The following is a 17645-nucleotide window of genomic DNA, read 5'->3' as shown; positions in this document are numbered from 1 at the left end:
GAGCACTTTAGGCTGAATGAAAGGAAAAACAAAGGCAGAGATGCTAAAGCATTTTCCTTTGATGTTTGTGAAGGGAGCAAGCTCGAACTGTCATTGCAGAACAACTTGTTTTTGGAGAGGGGAAGGTTGAAATCTGTAAAACAAACTGTTTTGCTGCACCTCACGCCTTCTGCATCTCAGCTGCTCTGTTAAGGAACATGTTCTTTTGTGGGGGCTCATCCTGTGCAGCATCCGTGCCACCCACTGGGGATAGCTGCCATCAGCAGGGTGTTTGCAGGACATCCTGCTGTCCCCAGCCTGTGGTGGCTCCTTGGCTTGGGTATGGAGGGCTGGCAAGCCACTGCTGGCTCTACAGTAAATGCTGATTTGGATGCTGGAGGGAGAGTTATGGGAAGGAAACTGTTCCTGTTCTGGAAGGGGGCTCCAGTTAACTTATCTGGGTTTCCCACTGACTGTACATGGCCCCAGTGAGAAGGGTCCTGCTGCTTCCAGGGGAAAGCTGGGAAAAGCTGTTTTCTCCTAGCTTGTGCTGTGAAGAAATGCAGTGAGCAAAGTGCCTATCTCAGGCATCCCCAAAGCCTGCTCCTGAGCTCACACTCCAGCCAGCCAGCCCTGGCATTGCTGCTGCAAATGCAGCACGTGGTGTCCAGAGCTCTGGAACACAGCGGTTCTCATCTGCCCATTCCCACCATGGGATCTGCCCCTCTCCTGCCAGGTGAACCCCAGAGCCTCTGGCTGTTCCCCACAGTGGGGGTGCCCTTGGGATGTCTGCAGCTCTCCACAGGCTGCCTGCTCAGGAGCTTGTGTCACTGCCCAGTGGGAGCAGGCTGTCCCCCAGCAGACCTTTTGGCCACCCTGGGAAATGGACCAGTGCCTGCTTTGAGGTTTGGACGCCCTGGCTCAGCCTGTTTGCACATTGGTGTGGCCTCAGCAGTTCCCAGCAGGGATGGTGAGGCACCCTCAGAGCAGCTGCAGCTGTGGGCTCTGTGACCAGGCTGGGATGAGACATCCTGTCCCCATCCCTGGCCATCCTGGTCCCCAGCAGGGTGGTGTGGTGGGTGGGGGGGCTCAGTGCCAGCCCCATGGCACCACCAGACAAGTTAATGGTAGGCATCCAGCCCCATCCTCTCTCAGGAAGTTTATTTTAAGCAGGATTTGGTCTGTCTGTGTTGGCTGGAGTGTGGTGGGCACTGGTCAGGAAATGCAGGGACAGAGGGTAACTGTCTCTGCTCCTTCCCATGGGTGGTTCACCACAATTTCCTGGGTAGGAAAGTGGTTGTTTTGTAGGAAAACAGAGTGATCCATGGCACTCTGACCTGGGCATGCCAGGAATGCTTGTCTGGATTTCTGGGGGTGGCAGGGCTGGAATGGGCAAGGGTAGGAGCCACCACTCACATAAATGTGCCTGGAAATGGTGACAGCAGGCAGGATGTCCCTGTCCCCTGGCTGTGGTAGCTTTAAAGCCTGAACTCTGGAGATTGCCCTCCTCTGTGGCTTTGCTGGGGGCATGCAGGGCTGGGGAAGAGCTGATGAAGCTGCACAGGCTGCTTGTCATTTCTCATCCCAGAAGGCTGCTCTTGTGAGACAGCCCCTGCTGATGCAGAGCTGCTGTGGAGGGTGAAAGGCTCCTGGGCTGTGGGGAACAGGTGTGTTGGTTCAGATTAGGGAGGTTCAGCTTGTGTTTGTTCTTCACTCCCCATCACTGGGAATGGCTGAGGACTTTGTGAAGGAGCCTCAAAGCTGAGGTCAGGCCCAGTCCCAGACTGCCTTCATCCTCTCTCTGGTGATGCACAGCTCCTCTGGAGCTGGGAGCTGCCAGAGAAACCCAAATGGCAGCATTTGCAATGTGATTCTAAAGCTCTCACCTCTCCAGACAAACCTGGACATCCAAGTCATGTTCTCATCCAGCTAGAAAAATTGTTTTAATGAAGAAAATCTGATGTGTGATGTTTGGGAGTTTGTGTGAGCTGGGGCCTTGCCTTTCTGCTTATCCCATGCCTTCATAGCTGCCCCCTCCTGGGGCCTGGGGCTCTGCTGGCAGGGGCTGTTTTTGGCAGGACACAGAGCTCTGTGGGCTGTGCAGAGTGTTCCCAAGGGATGCAAGCCCTGGGCAGTGCCAGACCGAGTTGTGTCAGCAGTTGGACTTGCTCATAGGGGAAATGAGTTGTCCTTGTACCCCCACCCCTCCGGGCACCCTGGGCGCCCACCAGCACCAGGTGCTTCCTGTTTGGGCACAGCCTGACATTTTTGCTGGATGAGACAATTCTGCTGGCAGATGTGGAGCCTGTGACATCATGGGGGGATTGGGCTCAAACTGGGAATGAGCAGAATGAGCCCCCCCTGCGTGTGTGGGGAGAGGGACACCCGTGCCTGCTGTGCTCCCTGGGCATGCCTGCACACAGCAGGTGAGCCCAGCCTGGGGGCATGGACTTACCCATCACCCCAGCTGGGCTGTGGCAATAATTACTGAAAAAGGAGACAGGAGTGTTGGAGAGTGAGGCAGGAGTTAATACCTGCCAAGTGTGAGTGTGCCCCATGGGGAAGGCTCATGCCACCCATGGGGTCCCCCTGCAGTGTGGGGGAGATCAGGCAGGCAGGGGCTGCTTTCTCTGACAGCACTGCCAAGCTGGGAACTGGTGGGGGAAAACCACCGTGGAGTCATGGGGACACTCCATGGAAATGGCAGCAGGCATGAGGTGTGTCCCCACTGTGAGCTGAGCTGGTTCTGGAAGTGGGGAGAACTGAAGCCCCATTTTGCAGAGTGGCAGCTGTGATACAGGGCAGGGAGGTGACAGAGCAGTGCCCAGTGTCGCCAGACTGCCCCAGCCCTGTTGCCACCTCTGGTTTGGGGCTAACACTACTGATCCTCTCAGCTTTTATTTTGTTTAGTGTGTTTTGGAGATAAATAGTTTCTCCCCTTGAAAACTATGCTTTTGGAGACTACAGACATGTGAAGAACAGAAAACCCAAAGAGTAAAAGTGGTTGGATTTTTCTGTCAAGATTCGCTAAAGGAAACAATTTCTTTTTTTTTTTTTTCTCTGCATTGTTTGAAAGTTAATTAATCATACTGGCAGAGATAAAGGCTGGCACTTTGCAAGGCTCAGCCTGACTTGCTGCAGGATGGCAGGAGGCAGCTGGGCAGCCTTGGTCACACATGGCTGCTGGTGGCCTTGGGGCCAGAGCTGCCGCTGCAGCCGCACTGTGACCATGGGGAGCTCTGTGAGAGCAGTGGAGTGGCTGTGTCCTCTGCATTTCTGTTTCTAAAGCAGCTCACACGTTATTCCCTCTGATGTTATTTCAAGGCAGCACTCCCAGGAGTAGCTGCTGCAGGTGTGAGACCTGTGCCCGGCTCAGCAAAGTCGGTGTGGGATTGCATCAGGCTGTTGTTGCAAAGTGTTACCCGCCAGGCCTGCAGAGATGTTTTGCTGCCTGAGCTCATTTATTTTTGCTCCCTCCTGCTCCCCTGTGCTTTGCACACCAGAGTCACCAGCTCCCCTGGAGCAGCTGGGAGCCCGTGGCTATTGAAAGTGGAGTGCTTTGCCCTCCCAATGTCTCGTTCCCCAGGGGCTGGCAGGGAGGTGCTTTCCTTGCCTTCCTCCCCAGCACCGACTCAGCAGCATCCCCTGGCTGGAGTCACTGTGTGCTGGGCAGCCTGCAGCCAGGCTGAGTGGGGTGACACTGCTTTGAGCTGGTGCAAATAGAAGCAGCAGCAGCAAAATTTGCTGCAGAGCAGGTTCTCTGCCACACTGCAGGAGCACATTGCTGTGTCAAAGAGGGAAAAGGCTTTTCGTTTTGCTAATGAAGGAAGGGGGATGGAGGCTGCAAGGGAAGCAGGGGGGCTGAGCAGGTAGCTTGACAGTGCACAATCCAGTGGGCATTGACTCTGAAACGTACTGGCTGCAATGGTGGCATTGAAGTCCATGATGTTACCAGTTGGCCCGAACACATGTTGCTGTTGCAGCGGCAGGTTACAGATTCCAGAGATGGATCCTCTCCCCACCTCCCACCTAAATCAACCTGAGCTGTAGAGAACACTCTACTGCCCTGCCACCAGGTTCCTTTGTGCTCTTCGTTCCTGGCTTCAAAGCTTTGGGCAGAGCAGGTGTAGGATGCTGGTTTGGGATTGCTGCACATGAGGATTTTCTCAAGCATGTGCTCAGGGTGGTGTTTTTGCAGTGCATTGCCAAGCCTGCCAGCCAGGAGAGGGTCACAGGGGTGCTGGGGGAGGCTGTCCAGCGTTGCCATCTCATCATCTGCTTCTTGTTCCCCTTGCAGGACTGCCCTCAGATCCTGCCTTCCACGCAGATCTACATCCCCGTGGGTGTGGTGAAGCCCATCACGCTGACGGCCAAGAACCTGCCGCAGCCGCAGTCAGGGCAGCGCAACTACGAGTGCATCTTCCACATCCCGGGCAGCACCACGCGCGTCACCGCCCTGCGCTTCAACAGCACCAGCATCCAGTGCCAGAACACCTCGGTGAGTGGGCACCAGCTCTCCCTGCTGTGGGCCCTGCCTGTGGGCTGCTCCTGCCTGCTGCCCCAGCCCACCCCAGCTCGTTGCACGGGCAGTTTTGCTCTCTCGTGGCAGGTAGCAGGGTTTGTGTTGTTGTGGGGTATGAGGGGGGCTGCTTGGGGTTGTTCCAGATAGGATGAGTGCTGAAGCCACCAGGATTTAGGGAGCACTTCCAAGGAAATTGGGTTTGCAAAGCTCAAGAAAGTTGCCTGGGCTGGAGCCAGCTGGGCCTGGATGTGCTGGAGCCCCCCTGACACCAAGCTGTCCCATTTTACAGGCAGGACAGAGGGAACACCTCTGTGTCCCATTGCACACGTGGAGCCCTCCACATGCAGCTGTGCCTGCCAGCCCTGCAAGTACTTCCCCTCCTCCTCTGCAGCCTCTGTCCATCCCTGGCTCCATCCCTGATCTGACCAGCAGTTGCTTCCTTCCCCTGCCTGCCTGCCCTCCATCCCATGCTCCCTGCATTGCTCCCTGCCTCTGTGTCCTTGCCCCTGTCACTTCAGCTCTCTCCTGCAGGCATCTCTGCCCTCTCCAGGCACCTTATCCCCTAAGTGGGTTTAGCAGCCCTGGGTGAGCTGTGTGTGTGCCTCTCACTGAGCACTAGCCCATGCACAAAGCCACTCTGGGTGCTAATAGCCCCACTGGGAACTGCCATTGCTCAGCTCCTCAGCTGCCTGCTGTGCTCTACACCAACCTGCCCTCATCCAGACGCAGCCAGCCCCTCCCTTTGCTCGCCCGTTTAATCCTTTTAAAATTTGTTTTTCATCTCTCCTACTGTGAAAGCTCATTTGCAGCCTAACACCAGTGCTGATCCCTGCTCTCTTTGGTGGCACAAGTGACATTTAGAAACCACTGAAGATGAGCACTGGCTCCCTCCCTCCTCCAGCGATCCCAGGGCTGCAGAGCCTTTGGACAGGAGGATCATCCTGAGCCATTGGTCCTGCCCTGGGCAGCAGCCCTGGGGGATGCTGTGCAGCCAGTCCAGCCCCCTGCCAGCTCTCCCCTGCCTGGAGCTGCCTCCTGCCCAGCTCTGTAGTGTGGGGTTTGGCTGAGTTTGTTCCAGAGCAGTCTGGGACACGTGTGCTGCAGGATGCTCCCTGTGGGGAAGTGCTGTGGCTGCACAGTGCTGACAGCAGCAGCCTGATGGCTCCTGGGGGTGCTGGGGAGAGGTGCCTGAGCCTCAGGGGAGCCTTTACATAACAGAGGTGGAGCTTGCAGAGAGGCTCTGAACGGTGTGGACTCATTTCTCCCCACTATGTTTCAACTTGTCAAGCAGGGGGGAGAGTAAAGCACAATGCATTCCCTGTGTTTCCCAAGGGATGCTGTGGCTGCCAGGGTTGCATGGCCTCTGCAGCTCTTCTCCAGAGGGATAGGACAGCTGTAACCACCACCTTTTCCTGGGCTGACAGTGGTGGATGTTTGACCTGAAAATTGTCAGGGATGCTGTGAAAACAGGACAAATTGTCAGAAGGGCATGTGTGTGGTGTTGTGAGGTGCATGGGGAACAGGTAACAGCAGCTCCATGGGCTGCACTCTGGGGCAGGAGATGTGGCTTTTGGGTGCAGCGTGGCTTCACAAAGAGAAAAACAGAGTTTTGACTTGAAAGAAGCTGCTTTGCTTTCAGGGTCTGCTCGCCTGCTTTAATGTTTGAGGGCAGTAAGCCAGGCTGCATTATGGTGTGGGGGATTCAGATTCACACTTGTGTGGTGTTTGTTCTCTTCATGCCTTTTTGCAGTCCATCTGGCTGCTTGATAGTGCTTCAGGCTCTCCCAGCCATGGCCCAATGCTTCTTCCATTGCACTTCATCCTTTGGGTTAGGATTTTGGTGTGGAGAACGCTGGCAAGTGGAGAAATAGGAAAAGGATGACATCTTCCCAGCCAACTAGTGAAGGATGGATGCCAAAAGGCATTTAAGCCCACAGTGTTTCCAGGAGTTCAGTGGGATCTAAACAAGAGGTTAAATACTCTGTGGAATAAGGGATGCATTCCTGAATCACTGGTGAATGAAAGGCATAATAAGTCAAGCCCCTTAAAACTCTTTGTCTTTTGTTTTAGTGCTTGTCAAACTCCAATGACTTGTTAGCACTCTGAAGAAAGGACATCTTGGTTAAATATTCAGCAGTCCATTCATTAAGTGCTGAGTGTTGACTATAAACATCGTTTGAAACACCCAATAGATCTTTGGCAAACTCAAGGGAGACCAGCTCTGGTATTCCCCAGCATCCCAGGCCATAAACAAGCTGGAAGAACATTTTCTGCCTCCTCACTTTGGTCTCTTTCTGCTCTTCCAGAGGAAAGCAACTAATGGTTTTCCATGTATATTGTAAAGATGCAAAAAGGAAAGACAAGCCTAACTAAGAAAATGAAGATCTTTGCCAATAAACTAATTTTTGGAAATTGATTGCTTTTAATCTTCTGGAGGCAGACTTTTCCAGTCTCTTTTTGCAGCAGAGGATGGAGAAATGGTCGCCTGTCTTAATGCATAAGGTTGCCACTGAGATTCATTCTCCAAATATCCTTGCCTCTGCCTATTCTTTCCCATTTGACATCCCTCAACAAAGTTCATCCTCCTGATTGCTGCAGAAATGGAATAGTTTTGCAGTTGAAAAGTGCCACAGTCCCAAATCTGCACTAATGCCTGTAACATTGGACTTGATCTGATTTAGCCTTGGCCTTTGTAAAATGGCTACAGGTGTTTCTCACTGTCAAGGCTTTGGCTTTTTCTCTCTAAAATGTTCCTCTTAAGGCTGAAATAGCCCCAGAGCTGCTGTTTCCCTTTAAATATATAAATAGGAAGAACCCCTGATCTCCTTTTCATGAGCTTGTTGTCTCAGCACTTTAAATTAAGCATCATGCCTCAGTTATTTCCCTTTCTGTTTAACCAAAGCCCCACGTGGTGAGGAGCAGCTGTGCCACCTCCCTGGCTCCCTTTTGGTTCCTTTCTCACCAGTGCCCCTGGCATGGAGAGCCCACCTTGCCCACAGTTTCTGCTGTGGAGGTTCCTGCCCTCTGGCTTAGCTCAGGTTGGGATGTTCTCTCTGGACTGAGCATTATTGCTGGGACAAAGTGGTGTGGGTGCAGAGCAAGCTGGGCTGGCAGGGTGGGTACATGTGTGGTACCCCAGTGTGGATGCTGGGGAGTGAGGTAAGACCTCTCAGATTTACGTTTTCTAGGTATTTTTTGGTTGCTGTAGAACCTGGGTGTTGCTCTGGTGTATTCCCAGGGTCTCAGGTTGTCACACCATGCTGGATTTGAGGCAAGAGGAATCCAGGTGAAGGAGCTTGTGTGTGTTTGGGGAAGAAAGAAGGAGATCCATGCAAAAAGAGAAAAAGGAGATGCAGAACCAGAGGCTGAGCGTTACTGTCAAGTTGTGCCGTTGTGCGGATGGCGGTGTTTTACTCGGCCCAGGGTATATTTATAGAGGAACATAAATCATACACACATGCCCTGTTCTGAGCACTGCACACCTCCACTATATGTATCTCTAATTAACCAGCCATGGAGAGGGAAGCAGGATTGGAGCCCACAGCCCCAGCTCCGTTCGCCAACAAAGCCGCGCTCTCCATCCTAGCGGTGCCTACATTTATCTTTCCTGCAGCAGTGTTTAAAGTGAAAAGGGAGTATCAGGAGAGTTTGATAGGATCCAATTAAATTCCAGCAGATAAAATAATGATGAATTGCAGTTGAGCCCTGGCGAGACGCGATGTACATTACTGCCATCCCCGTAGTGCGGGGAAGGAGTTGAGGTCATCAACTACAGAAAAATAGGACACAGCTGCAGCCCGAGCTCTCCTCCAGAAATGCAGCCCAGGGGGATGGTGCATGTGGGAGTGAGGGGGGCTGCACAGGAAATTTGGATGTGTGGGTTTGCCTGCAGAGGAGCAGCCCCTGTGCTGCCTTCCCCAGGGATGGGTTGGGCAGGCTGTGGCTGCAGTGGGATGGATGCCCTGTGGGAAGGGTGTGATGGCTCTGGGGCTGCCCTGCCTCCCCTGGCATGGCAAGGGCTGGTGCCTCCTCCAGTTGGCATGGCATTTGCAGGAGCATCCCAAAGTGCATCTCAGTGCAATCTGCCCACAGATTTGGGGTGTTTCCTGCTAGCTGCAGCTGTGTCCCCTGTGTGGCTCCCTGGAGGCACCTTCTCAGAGTGCTGAATCTCTCATCCCAGGGGAAGCTGGGAGCTCTCAGTGCCTGTTGCTGCTAGCTGGTGGGTGTGTGAGCAGTGAGCTTCCTAGAATCAAAAGAGGGACTTCCACAGCAGGTGACAGCCACAGCCCTTGTTGTTGGCAGGGCTGGTGGCATTCCCTGCATGGGGGCAGGGTGGATGTGAGAATCAGAGATGTGAAAAGAACGTGAGGTTGGTGGTTGTTATTTGGGAAGATGCCTGAGATAAGTTTTGGGTAAAGAGCCTTGAGAAAGGCTTAGTGAGGAGTTCTCTTGCCTGAACTGCATCTCTGCAGAAGGAGACCTTGCTGGGAAGATCGGTATCCAGGTGGGTGGGGCTGAAACATCCTCTGTCCTCTCTTCCACATTTGCCTTGTAAGCTCTTCAGGGAGGGACAGGGAGACTGGCTGGGTTAGGTAAGGGGCCAGGCAGTTCTCATCTCAGTTGATGGCGTCTTTTCTCCTATCCCCTTCTGTGGGCTGTGCTACATCAGAGCACATCACTTTTGGGCACTGTTGGTTTGCTCTCAGGCTGTGCCTGTTGCATTTTGCTCCCAGAGCAAACATCCCTTTCCCATAGCTTATCCTCCTAGCAGTTTCCAAGGCAAATCATCCTTAGGCACAGCTGGGTGTCCTGGGCACCTTTGTGGAGTGGAAGATGGTCTGACAGCAGGGCTGCCTGGGTAGGTGCATCCCCCACTCACACCCATCCCAGCCTACTCCCCTGCTGCTCATCCCAGTCTGCTGCCAGCCACTGGGATTGATTAACTGGGAGATTAATAACAGTTAAGTGTTTAATGGGTGTTTAACACCATGTTAGCTCTGAACAGGGAGGAGCCAGCGTGATGGAACCTGTTGGCTGTCTGTGAGCTCTTGTTTGGTTCCCGTAGGATGGACAGATTGGTAAGCACCCCCTGCCTGATCCCCACCAGCTGTGGAGCCTTCAGGGCTGGAAGGTGGCTGCTGCTTCACTTGGATGCTGCTGCCTCCCTGGTTGTGGGTGGAGAGGCCACTTTTGTGCTTGCAGTATGGCAAGGGCTGGTGTGAGGAGGCCCTTTGGAAACACCTTTCAAAATATGAGACGTTTTGGAAATTAGATCTGATGGATCTCCAAGTCTCAGGAGGCCAAGCCTGGAGCCCCTGCAGCTGCAGCTCCTGCCTGTGCACAGCCAAGTCCTGACTCCAGCTCCAGTGTTCCACAGGGACCAGGAACAGCATCCAAGCCACAGACCCACTGCTGTCTCTGCAGGGCAGGTTAGAGGCTGCTGACGGACATGCAGATGCAGAGGACACATTTTTCATTGATACCCTTGTTCCCTTAGTGATCCCACACTTTGAACACCAGCTGAGGCAGCAGCTCCTGGTCTGCCATTCCCTTCACACAGTCCTGTGCTCCTGCTGCTCCCCTCTGTCTGCTCCAGCTCCCTGCCACAGCAAAGTCAGCATGCTCAGTACTGTGCCCTTTCCCAGAGGGAGACAGTCTCTCACGCACTTGGCCTCTTGCTGTCTCAGGAGTGGTGCAGGAAGAGTTAATGTTCTCCCTCCCTCTCCCCCTATTCTTCTTCCTCCAACCCACCTCCCAGAAGAACTAATTTCCAAAAGCAGCCGGGGCAGAGAGATGCAAATAAATGTTTTGGACAGCTGCAGGCTGGATGCCTTCCCGAGATGCCAGGGCCCCAAATGAGACATGTCAGAGTACAAATTGAAAATGCCAATTTCACTTACGCTGCCACGTGGCTCGTCACAGCTAAATTCTGCTCCAGCACTGCCACTACCCTCCCCAGCATGTGCTCCCTCCTGCTGCCAGGGAATGGGCTCTGCTCACTGCTATGGGTCTGGCCAGCTCCTTGTTGTGGTTCTGTTGAGGATATCCTTGGGTGGGAGTAGGACAGGGCAAGGTGAACAAATCTGGACTCCTAGCCAAGTTCTGGCTTCGTCTTCCCAGGCCTGTTAACAGGGATGTTGCTGGGAGACTCTGGTGGTGGATGGTGCCTGGTGGGGATGTGATGAAAGCTGTCTGAGCAAACACAATGAGAGGTACCATGTCCAGGGGTTGTGCTGGGGGTGATGGGGCTCTGCCTGTAGACAGGAGATGGTGGTGGAGCTCTTGGGTTTGCAGCTGGCTGCATTATGTCTGACAACAGCTGTGTGCAGCTGACCAGCAGCAGCCTTTCTCCCTGGGGAGGGCTGCATTTTGGGGTCCTCCACCCTGAGTTTGGGTGGGGTGGCTCATGGACAAGGGATCACCAAGAAAAAGCTGTGATGGAGGACTAGGCTTGCCTGTCATTGGCTGTCATTGACCTTGTAGCACTGAGGGAGGGGTGTGTTGCTGTAGCCAGGTCTCACTCTGGGCTTGTGCCCCATTTTGGTGCCATGTCTGATGCTGGCTGATGATGCTGCCTGTCTGGGAGAGACTCAGCACAGCTTTGATGGTCAGGTGAGGAGACTGAAGTGCTCTTTTCCAGCTGGCCTCGTTCATGGGCCACCCCTTGGGGAGGGGTCGAGTAGAACAGAGCCTCTGCAGAGGATGGGGCACTGTGTGGGGCAGCAGGGCTGGAGGAGATGCTGAGGCCACCTCCTCTTGGTACAGCCTGGGGCTGTGAAAGGTGACACTGGCACTGCCTGGAGGTGGTGGCAGGGCTGTGGGTGAACCACTGCTGGTGCATCCACTGCTCTCTAACAAACTCCAGCAAGCCATGAATCATTCATTTAATCTCTCCTGACACGCCTGTCATTTTCTCAGGCGAGGAGCGGGGAATCTCTTGCCGAAGGAGGTCATTAGCTGTCAGGGATGGTTCCAAATGCCTTCCTGCCTCTGTATCGATTAAAGCTCTCTGGCTGCATGCAGGGGCTTTGCAGGGAATACTGATGGTGCTGCTGGGGCTGGGACTCAGCTGTTGAGGCAGGGCAGAGGGGTCTGGGTGGGGAGGAGGTGCTGGCCAGGCCAGAAGAAGAAATGGAGGTGGATTTGTCTGGACAGCAGCAGGTCCAAGGGCCTGACTTTTGGTCCCCTAAAGCTAGAGGGGTGGAATTCCCTGGTGTCACCTTCCTACCTGGAAACTCCGGGTAGTAGTTCCAGTCATGAAATGGAGAGCAGCCAATGTCCAAGCACAGTGTGGAGCTGGGGCATCAGGGGATGTGGTGTGCTCTCTCTTGACCTCTTTCTGAGGGCCAATGTGGCACTGGAGTGGTCCTCAACTCTGTCCCACCCACAGCCGTGTGGCCATAGCTTTGTCATTTTGTTAGGGGTGATGGGGCTGGAGGGGACTGTGAGGGACATCCTCCCACTGGCTGTTGGGGGTGACTCTACTGAATCCAGTCCTGTGATGTGCCCAGCCTGTCCTCCCCAAGCTTCACTAGTGATGACCATAATCCCAGATATCCAACTGAGCATCCCTGGAGTGGGGAGGACATGGGGAAGGGCTTGGGAGCCTTGTGGGGAAAAGTACATCTGTGCTGCAGAGGCACCATCTGTTTCTTCCTCTTTCAGCAGCAGCAGCTTTAGACCTTTGAGTTGATGGGCTTTGGGTCTATTTACAAACCCTCTTTTTGCTGCTTTATTTTTTTGCCAGTCCAGCCCACTGGTTTCATGTGCTGTGACTGGTGCTTTGATGAGTGGCTGTCAGACCTGTTTGTCCCTAGCCAGCAAGTCCCAGCCAGGACCCCATCCCTCTCCTCTGGCTGATGGGAGACATCCATGTAATGGGACTGTATGTCTCTCTATGCCCCTCAGCACCAGGACATTTGTCTCAATAATTAACAGGCTCTGCCTTCTTCTGTTTCCTCCTGCAGTATTCCTACGAAGGGAATGACATCAGTGACCTGCCCGTCAACTTGTCTGTGGTCTGGAACGGGAACTTTGTCATTGACAACCCCCAGAACATCCAGGGTGAGTGAGGGATGGGATGGGACCTGGCCCAGTGCCCCCTCAGCCTCCAGGCTCTGGACCATAACTTGCACCATTTTGGTGGGTTTTTAAACAAGAGGCTTTTCCCAAGCGCTTTGGGAGGCACTCCACTGTGGTGTTGAGTCCAGGGCATTGCTGGCTCCTTCCCGTGGGGGTTTGTCCCACTGGGAGCTGATGGGAACGGCCAAGAATCAGCTGCCTTTTTCCCCCAAACCTTTTCCCATGGGCTGGGGGGCCGTGCTGACCCTGCCCTTCTCCCTCCCTTGCAGCCCACCTGTACAAGTGCTCGGCGCTGCGGGAGAGCTGCGGGCTGTGCCTCAAGGCCGACCCGCGCTTCGAGTGCGGCTGGTGCGTGTCGGAGCGGCGCTGCTCGCTGCGCCAGCACTGCCTGCCCTACGAGAGCAGCTGGATGCACGCCAGCAGCGGCAGCAGCCGCTGCACCGACCCCAAAATCACCAAGGTACGTGCCACACCCTGTGCCCACCCCAAAATCACCAAGGTATGTGCCACACCCTGTGCCAAGGGACCCTCACGGGATATGGGGATGGGGCTCTCTGGGCAGCTCATGGCAGCCAGATCTACTCAGTGTCACAGACATCTTTTATGAAAAATCCTTTCCTTAGGATTTTTCCTCCTGAGAAGCTGAGAGGCCTCAGGAACAAAATGTAAACAATGGTTATCTGCTGCTGTGGAATGCAACAGGTGCATCTGTGATTGGTCTCATGTGGTTGTTTCTAATTAATGGCCAATCGCAGTCAGCTGGCTCGGACTCTGTCCGAGACACAAGCCTTTGTTATTATTTCTTTTTTTTTCTATTCTTAGCTAGCCTTCTGATGAAATCCTTTCTTCTATTCTTTTAGTTTTAATATAACATGTATATCATAAAATAATAAATCAAACCTTCTGAAATATGCAGTCAGATCCTCATCTCTTCCCTCATCCTAAGACCTCTGTGAACACAGTGACAACTCAGTGTTTAGTAACTGAGTGTTTTTTGTCACCAGTTTAATTTCCAAGGCTAAAATCCTCCCTCCACCACCCCTGTTCACTGGGCTTTCTGGCTCGTTTCCAAAATTCCAACCCTTCCTGCACATGACTGAGGGATCCAGGGAAACTGTAGGTTGCTTCTTGTGTTGCCATGTGCACTGGGGCCAGTAGTTCATCATCACCATCCCATTTCCCTGACAGCTTTTATGACCTTTGCTTTTAGGATTGTGTATATTAATATTCACATGCCTGTTGGGGCTGGGATCCAGGTTCACAAGGAGGTACTGGTGGGTATTTCAGCTGGATACCTTCTGCTAACCCACGTCTGGCCGGGCCTCGAAGGTGTTAATTACTGGAGTCTTAGCACAGGATCTGATCTGTTTGGGTTTCAGTGCCTTATCTGATGGAGGCTGGAAATGAGAGTGTTGGCTTTTCCCAGTGCTGCTGCCTGCCTCTCACACGGATGGGCCCTGCAGTGTGCTGGGTGGCAGCCATGTGGAGAGAGAGGGGAACAGCCCTGCTGGGCACATCCCTGCCTGCAAGCAGTACTGCCTGCAGAGTTGCCTGGGGCTGGTGGAGTGCTGGCAGGAAAAGGGATCTATTCCTGAAAAAGTGAGATTGAACCTCAGAGCCTGCATCCCTACATGGAAGTTGTGTGTAGAGCTGCAGGGCTCCCTGTCAGCTTCCCACTGTGCTCAGGCTGAACTCCCCAGATCCAGACCCCTAGGGGTGATGGGAGTGGAGGATGCTGTGGGGCAGGTCATGGCTTCGCTGTAGGCTGTGCCTTGGTCCTCTTGTGTTCAGGTGACCAGGGCTGCAGGCATTTACACACACACACCACTCACAGCAGCTTCCAAGCAGCTGATGGTGCCCAGCATTGGTCACAGCAGTTGGTCCAGAGCTGGTGGTAACAGCTCTCCCCAACTGAATCATTATGAGATTTTACAGTAATTGCAGGTGGGCTTGACCTTGGCACTGCTCTGTGTCAGTGCCCTGGGAGGTGGCAGGCAGTGTAGATGGGCAGTGGTTGTTGGTGTGATGCTGCTCCTGAAGCCTGCCTGCTGCCTCCCACTAACCCAGTCCCACACCTGGGCTGTGGGCATGCTTGCAAGTGGTCCAGAGAAAAGCCTAGTGCAGAGAGGGCAGCACAGGGCAATGGGGGAGAAGAGCCTCCTACAGTGGTTTCATGAGGAGTGGAGGTCCTTCCTGGCCAGCTCAGCAGAGTGCAGGTGTCCTCATGGTGGTGGGGCTGGGCTGGGAGATGACCATGATTCTTCACCCTTGAATCATTTCCCCGTTGTTCAGTGGTGGGGACAAGCCCCTTCCAGACCTCTGTGGTGTCTAGTGCTCACTGTGACCCTCAGAGTGACATCCTTTCCCTTGGGAAGGGGGTACCCCTTGGCCTCTGCACCCCCTGGCTGTGCTGTGGCCACCAGGGCTGAGAGCAAGCCAACTGCTTGTACCCACTGGAGCTGGTTGCTCGTTGATGTAAAAGGACCCTATGAAACCAATTAGGAGAAAAGCTGCATTGTTTGTTGGGGCCAGGGGTCCGGAGGTGGAGAGGGGAAAAGGGGGGTTTAGCAGCTATTGCTCTCCTTGGCAGCTCCCCCCTCCCACACACCTTGTTTGGCTGTGACCTCCCTGTGCTGGGTGGCCAACAATGTCATTTCGTTCCTGGGCTCCTTCCTCCCCAAACACGTGGCCCTTGTCAGTTTTGCTGCGGAGGAGGAGGCTGGAACATGCAGGAGTAGCTTTTAACACTCATTTAGAAACACCAAACAAACAGCCACTTCTGCCAGCCTTCCCACCAGAGCTTTCTGGAGGGGAAGACCCAACCTGCTGCTGGCTGCAGCTGCTAGAATGAGCTCCAATCCCAGACTTGGGCAGGGGCTGAACGAGGTTTAGGCAAACAGTGGTTCCCCACAGCCCCAGAGGGTTTTGTTGCTGTGTAAATAGTGAGCTGTGACTGCCTTGGCATGACCCAGGGTTCAGCACCAATCCTAGCTCTGCTGCTGGCCTGGGACACGTCCTGCAGGATACTTGTGTGGAAGGGGACTGGGTGCTCCTGTGTGAGTTTGCGTGTGCTGAAGGTCACCAGCTCAGGGACAGAAGTTAACCCCAGAGGCAATGGCTGTAGTGGGACTGTGCAGAAACAGCCCTTGGCTCCATGCAGTCCATCAGGGTTGATGATGTGGACAGTGTCCACTGCTGCATATTTCCCACCCTCAGCTCATCTGCTTTTCCTTGCTGTGAAGATGATGTTCAGGAATGAGCCCTTCACAAGGAGGAGGAGGATCCATCTGGCTCAGGCCCCAGGGCTACAGCTGCCCAGCTTTGCCAAGGATGGAAAGAGCTTACATGTGCTTGGTTGTAGCTTGAACCTGTCCAGGAGCTGGGCTTAGTGCAGGCAGAGGTGCCTGGCAGTGCTAGAGGGGAGGAGAGGCTGCTCTGAGCCAGGAGAGCAGAGAACCCATCACCTGCAATAGAACCATCCCTTCCCCTGGCTCAGGCTGGGATTTCTTCCTGGACTGACCCAGCCTGCATTCCCTTCTCCCTCTGCTGCTGCCTGCAGCTGCCTTCTCCTCTGCTGTGTCTTTGTGTCACTGGTACCCAGCTGTGTCCGCAGGCCCACCCAGGGCATGCAGCTCTGCCATTCATCCCAGTCAGTGCTGCAGGTGGGCACTGACCCTGGGGCCAGCAATCACTGATGTAAAGCTGCCTGTAATTGCCTGGTTAGAGGCAGAGTCCCCACATACCTTGGAACAGGGCCCACACCTCTGTTCATCCCTCATTCTGCCACTGTCTGTCAGGCCACACCTGTCTGCTTTATTGGGCATCATCCTGGGAAATGAGGCGTGGTGCTGTGCTGAGCTCCCCTCCCTTCCCAACTGGCCTCAGCAAAGGGTTTGCTGGGGAAGAGAGACACATTTCCCCCCACCTGCCATATCACCTCTGCAAGGACCTGTTGGAGATGCTTTCTCCTTTGAGGACATCTTGGACATGGGAATCTCATCACTGGGCACCTGGGACCTGGCCAAAAGCCAGGCACATCCAGGGGCTTCCTTGCTGGTTCAGCTGATGCTACCCTGTCTCCTTCAACTCTTGTGTCCTTGTCACCCAGGAGATGGCTGTGCCTGCAGGAGGGTGTCCCTGTCTCAGCCCTCTGCTTGAACATCTCTCATGTCTCCTGGCTTGTTCCTGGGGGGATATTGTGGATACAGCTGTCACTGGGGAGGTCTTTCCTGCTCTGTGGGCAGCTCACACATGTGCTGGCATTTCTCATCACCTGTCTGCTCCTTGCTGCTCGTGACACACATCCTGCAGCTGCCTGGGCTGCAGCCTGTCTGAGTGAGGCGTCCCTGTGTCTCTGCATCCTGGTGACAGACCATGCTCTCTCCTAGCTGTTCCCTGAGACCGGCCCCAGACAAGGAGGAACCCGTCTGACCATCACTGGCGAGAACCTGGGCCTGAAGTTTGAGGACATTCGCTTGGGTGTGCGAGTGGGCAAGGTGTTGTGCATCCCCATCGAGAGCGAGTACATCAGCGCTGAGCAGTAAGTGCTGCTGAGGGGTGGGCGTGCTCCAGGTCACCTCAGGAGGGTTGGGACAGCACTGATGGTGTTCAAATGCTGCCTGTGGCTGCACAAGGCATAGAGCTGAACTGGGAGGGAAGTACCTGCTGGTTGTGGTTACTCTGGGAAGAGCTCAAAGGCTTTGGGGAAGCTTCTCTGAGGGCTGGCACTGTCAATTGCCACCACCTTGGTTTCTCATGGAGCTGCTGGCACCTGGGACCTTTGCTTTGCACAGGGAGTGCCTTGGTGCCAGGACACTGAGAGTTTCTTCCTCTCATCTCTTAGGATTGTGTGTGAAATCGGAAATGCCAGCCAGACCAAGATGCATGAGGCACGGGTAGAAGTGTGCATCCGTGACTGCACGCCCAGCTACCGGGCCATATCCCCCAAGACCTTCACCTTTGTGGTAAGCCCAATGCTGGGGACAGGTCTGTCACCTCGAAAGGGAGGTGATGCTAGGTGGTTTTGCTTGGTTTTCTGGCTGAGTTGGAAGATTTGCCATAA

General features: G+C 54.2%; 1 protein-coding gene across 1 annotated transcript in view; it reads left to right on the top strand.

The window, feature by feature from the left end:
• PLXNA1 (plexin A1) overlaps window positions 1–17645 on the top strand; it is a 113334-nt gene that overhangs the window by 64258 nt on the left and 31431 nt on the right. Inside the window, exons 10-14 of the mRNA XM_064724456.1 lie at window positions 4277–4477; window positions 12469–12565; window positions 12853–13043; window positions 16972–17123; window positions 17427–17547. Coding sequence (XP_064580526.1) covers window positions 4277–4477; window positions 12469–12565; window positions 12853–13043; window positions 16972–17123; window positions 17427–17547 — 762 coding nt within the window. The remainder of the gene's footprint in view (window positions 1–4276; window positions 4478–12468; window positions 12566–12852; window positions 13044–16971; window positions 17124–17426; window positions 17548–17645) is intronic.

The sequence above is a fragment of the Zonotrichia leucophrys genome, chromosome 12 (assembly GCF_028769735.1).
Source record: "Zonotrichia leucophrys gambelii isolate GWCS_2022_RI chromosome 12, RI_Zleu_2.0, whole genome shotgun sequence".
Lineage (NCBI taxonomy): Eukaryota > Metazoa > Chordata > Aves > Passeriformes > Passerellidae > Zonotrichia > Zonotrichia leucophrys.
The sequence above is the reverse complement of the archived record's forward strand: the minus strand, read 5'-3'. Positions and strand labels throughout refer to the sequence as shown.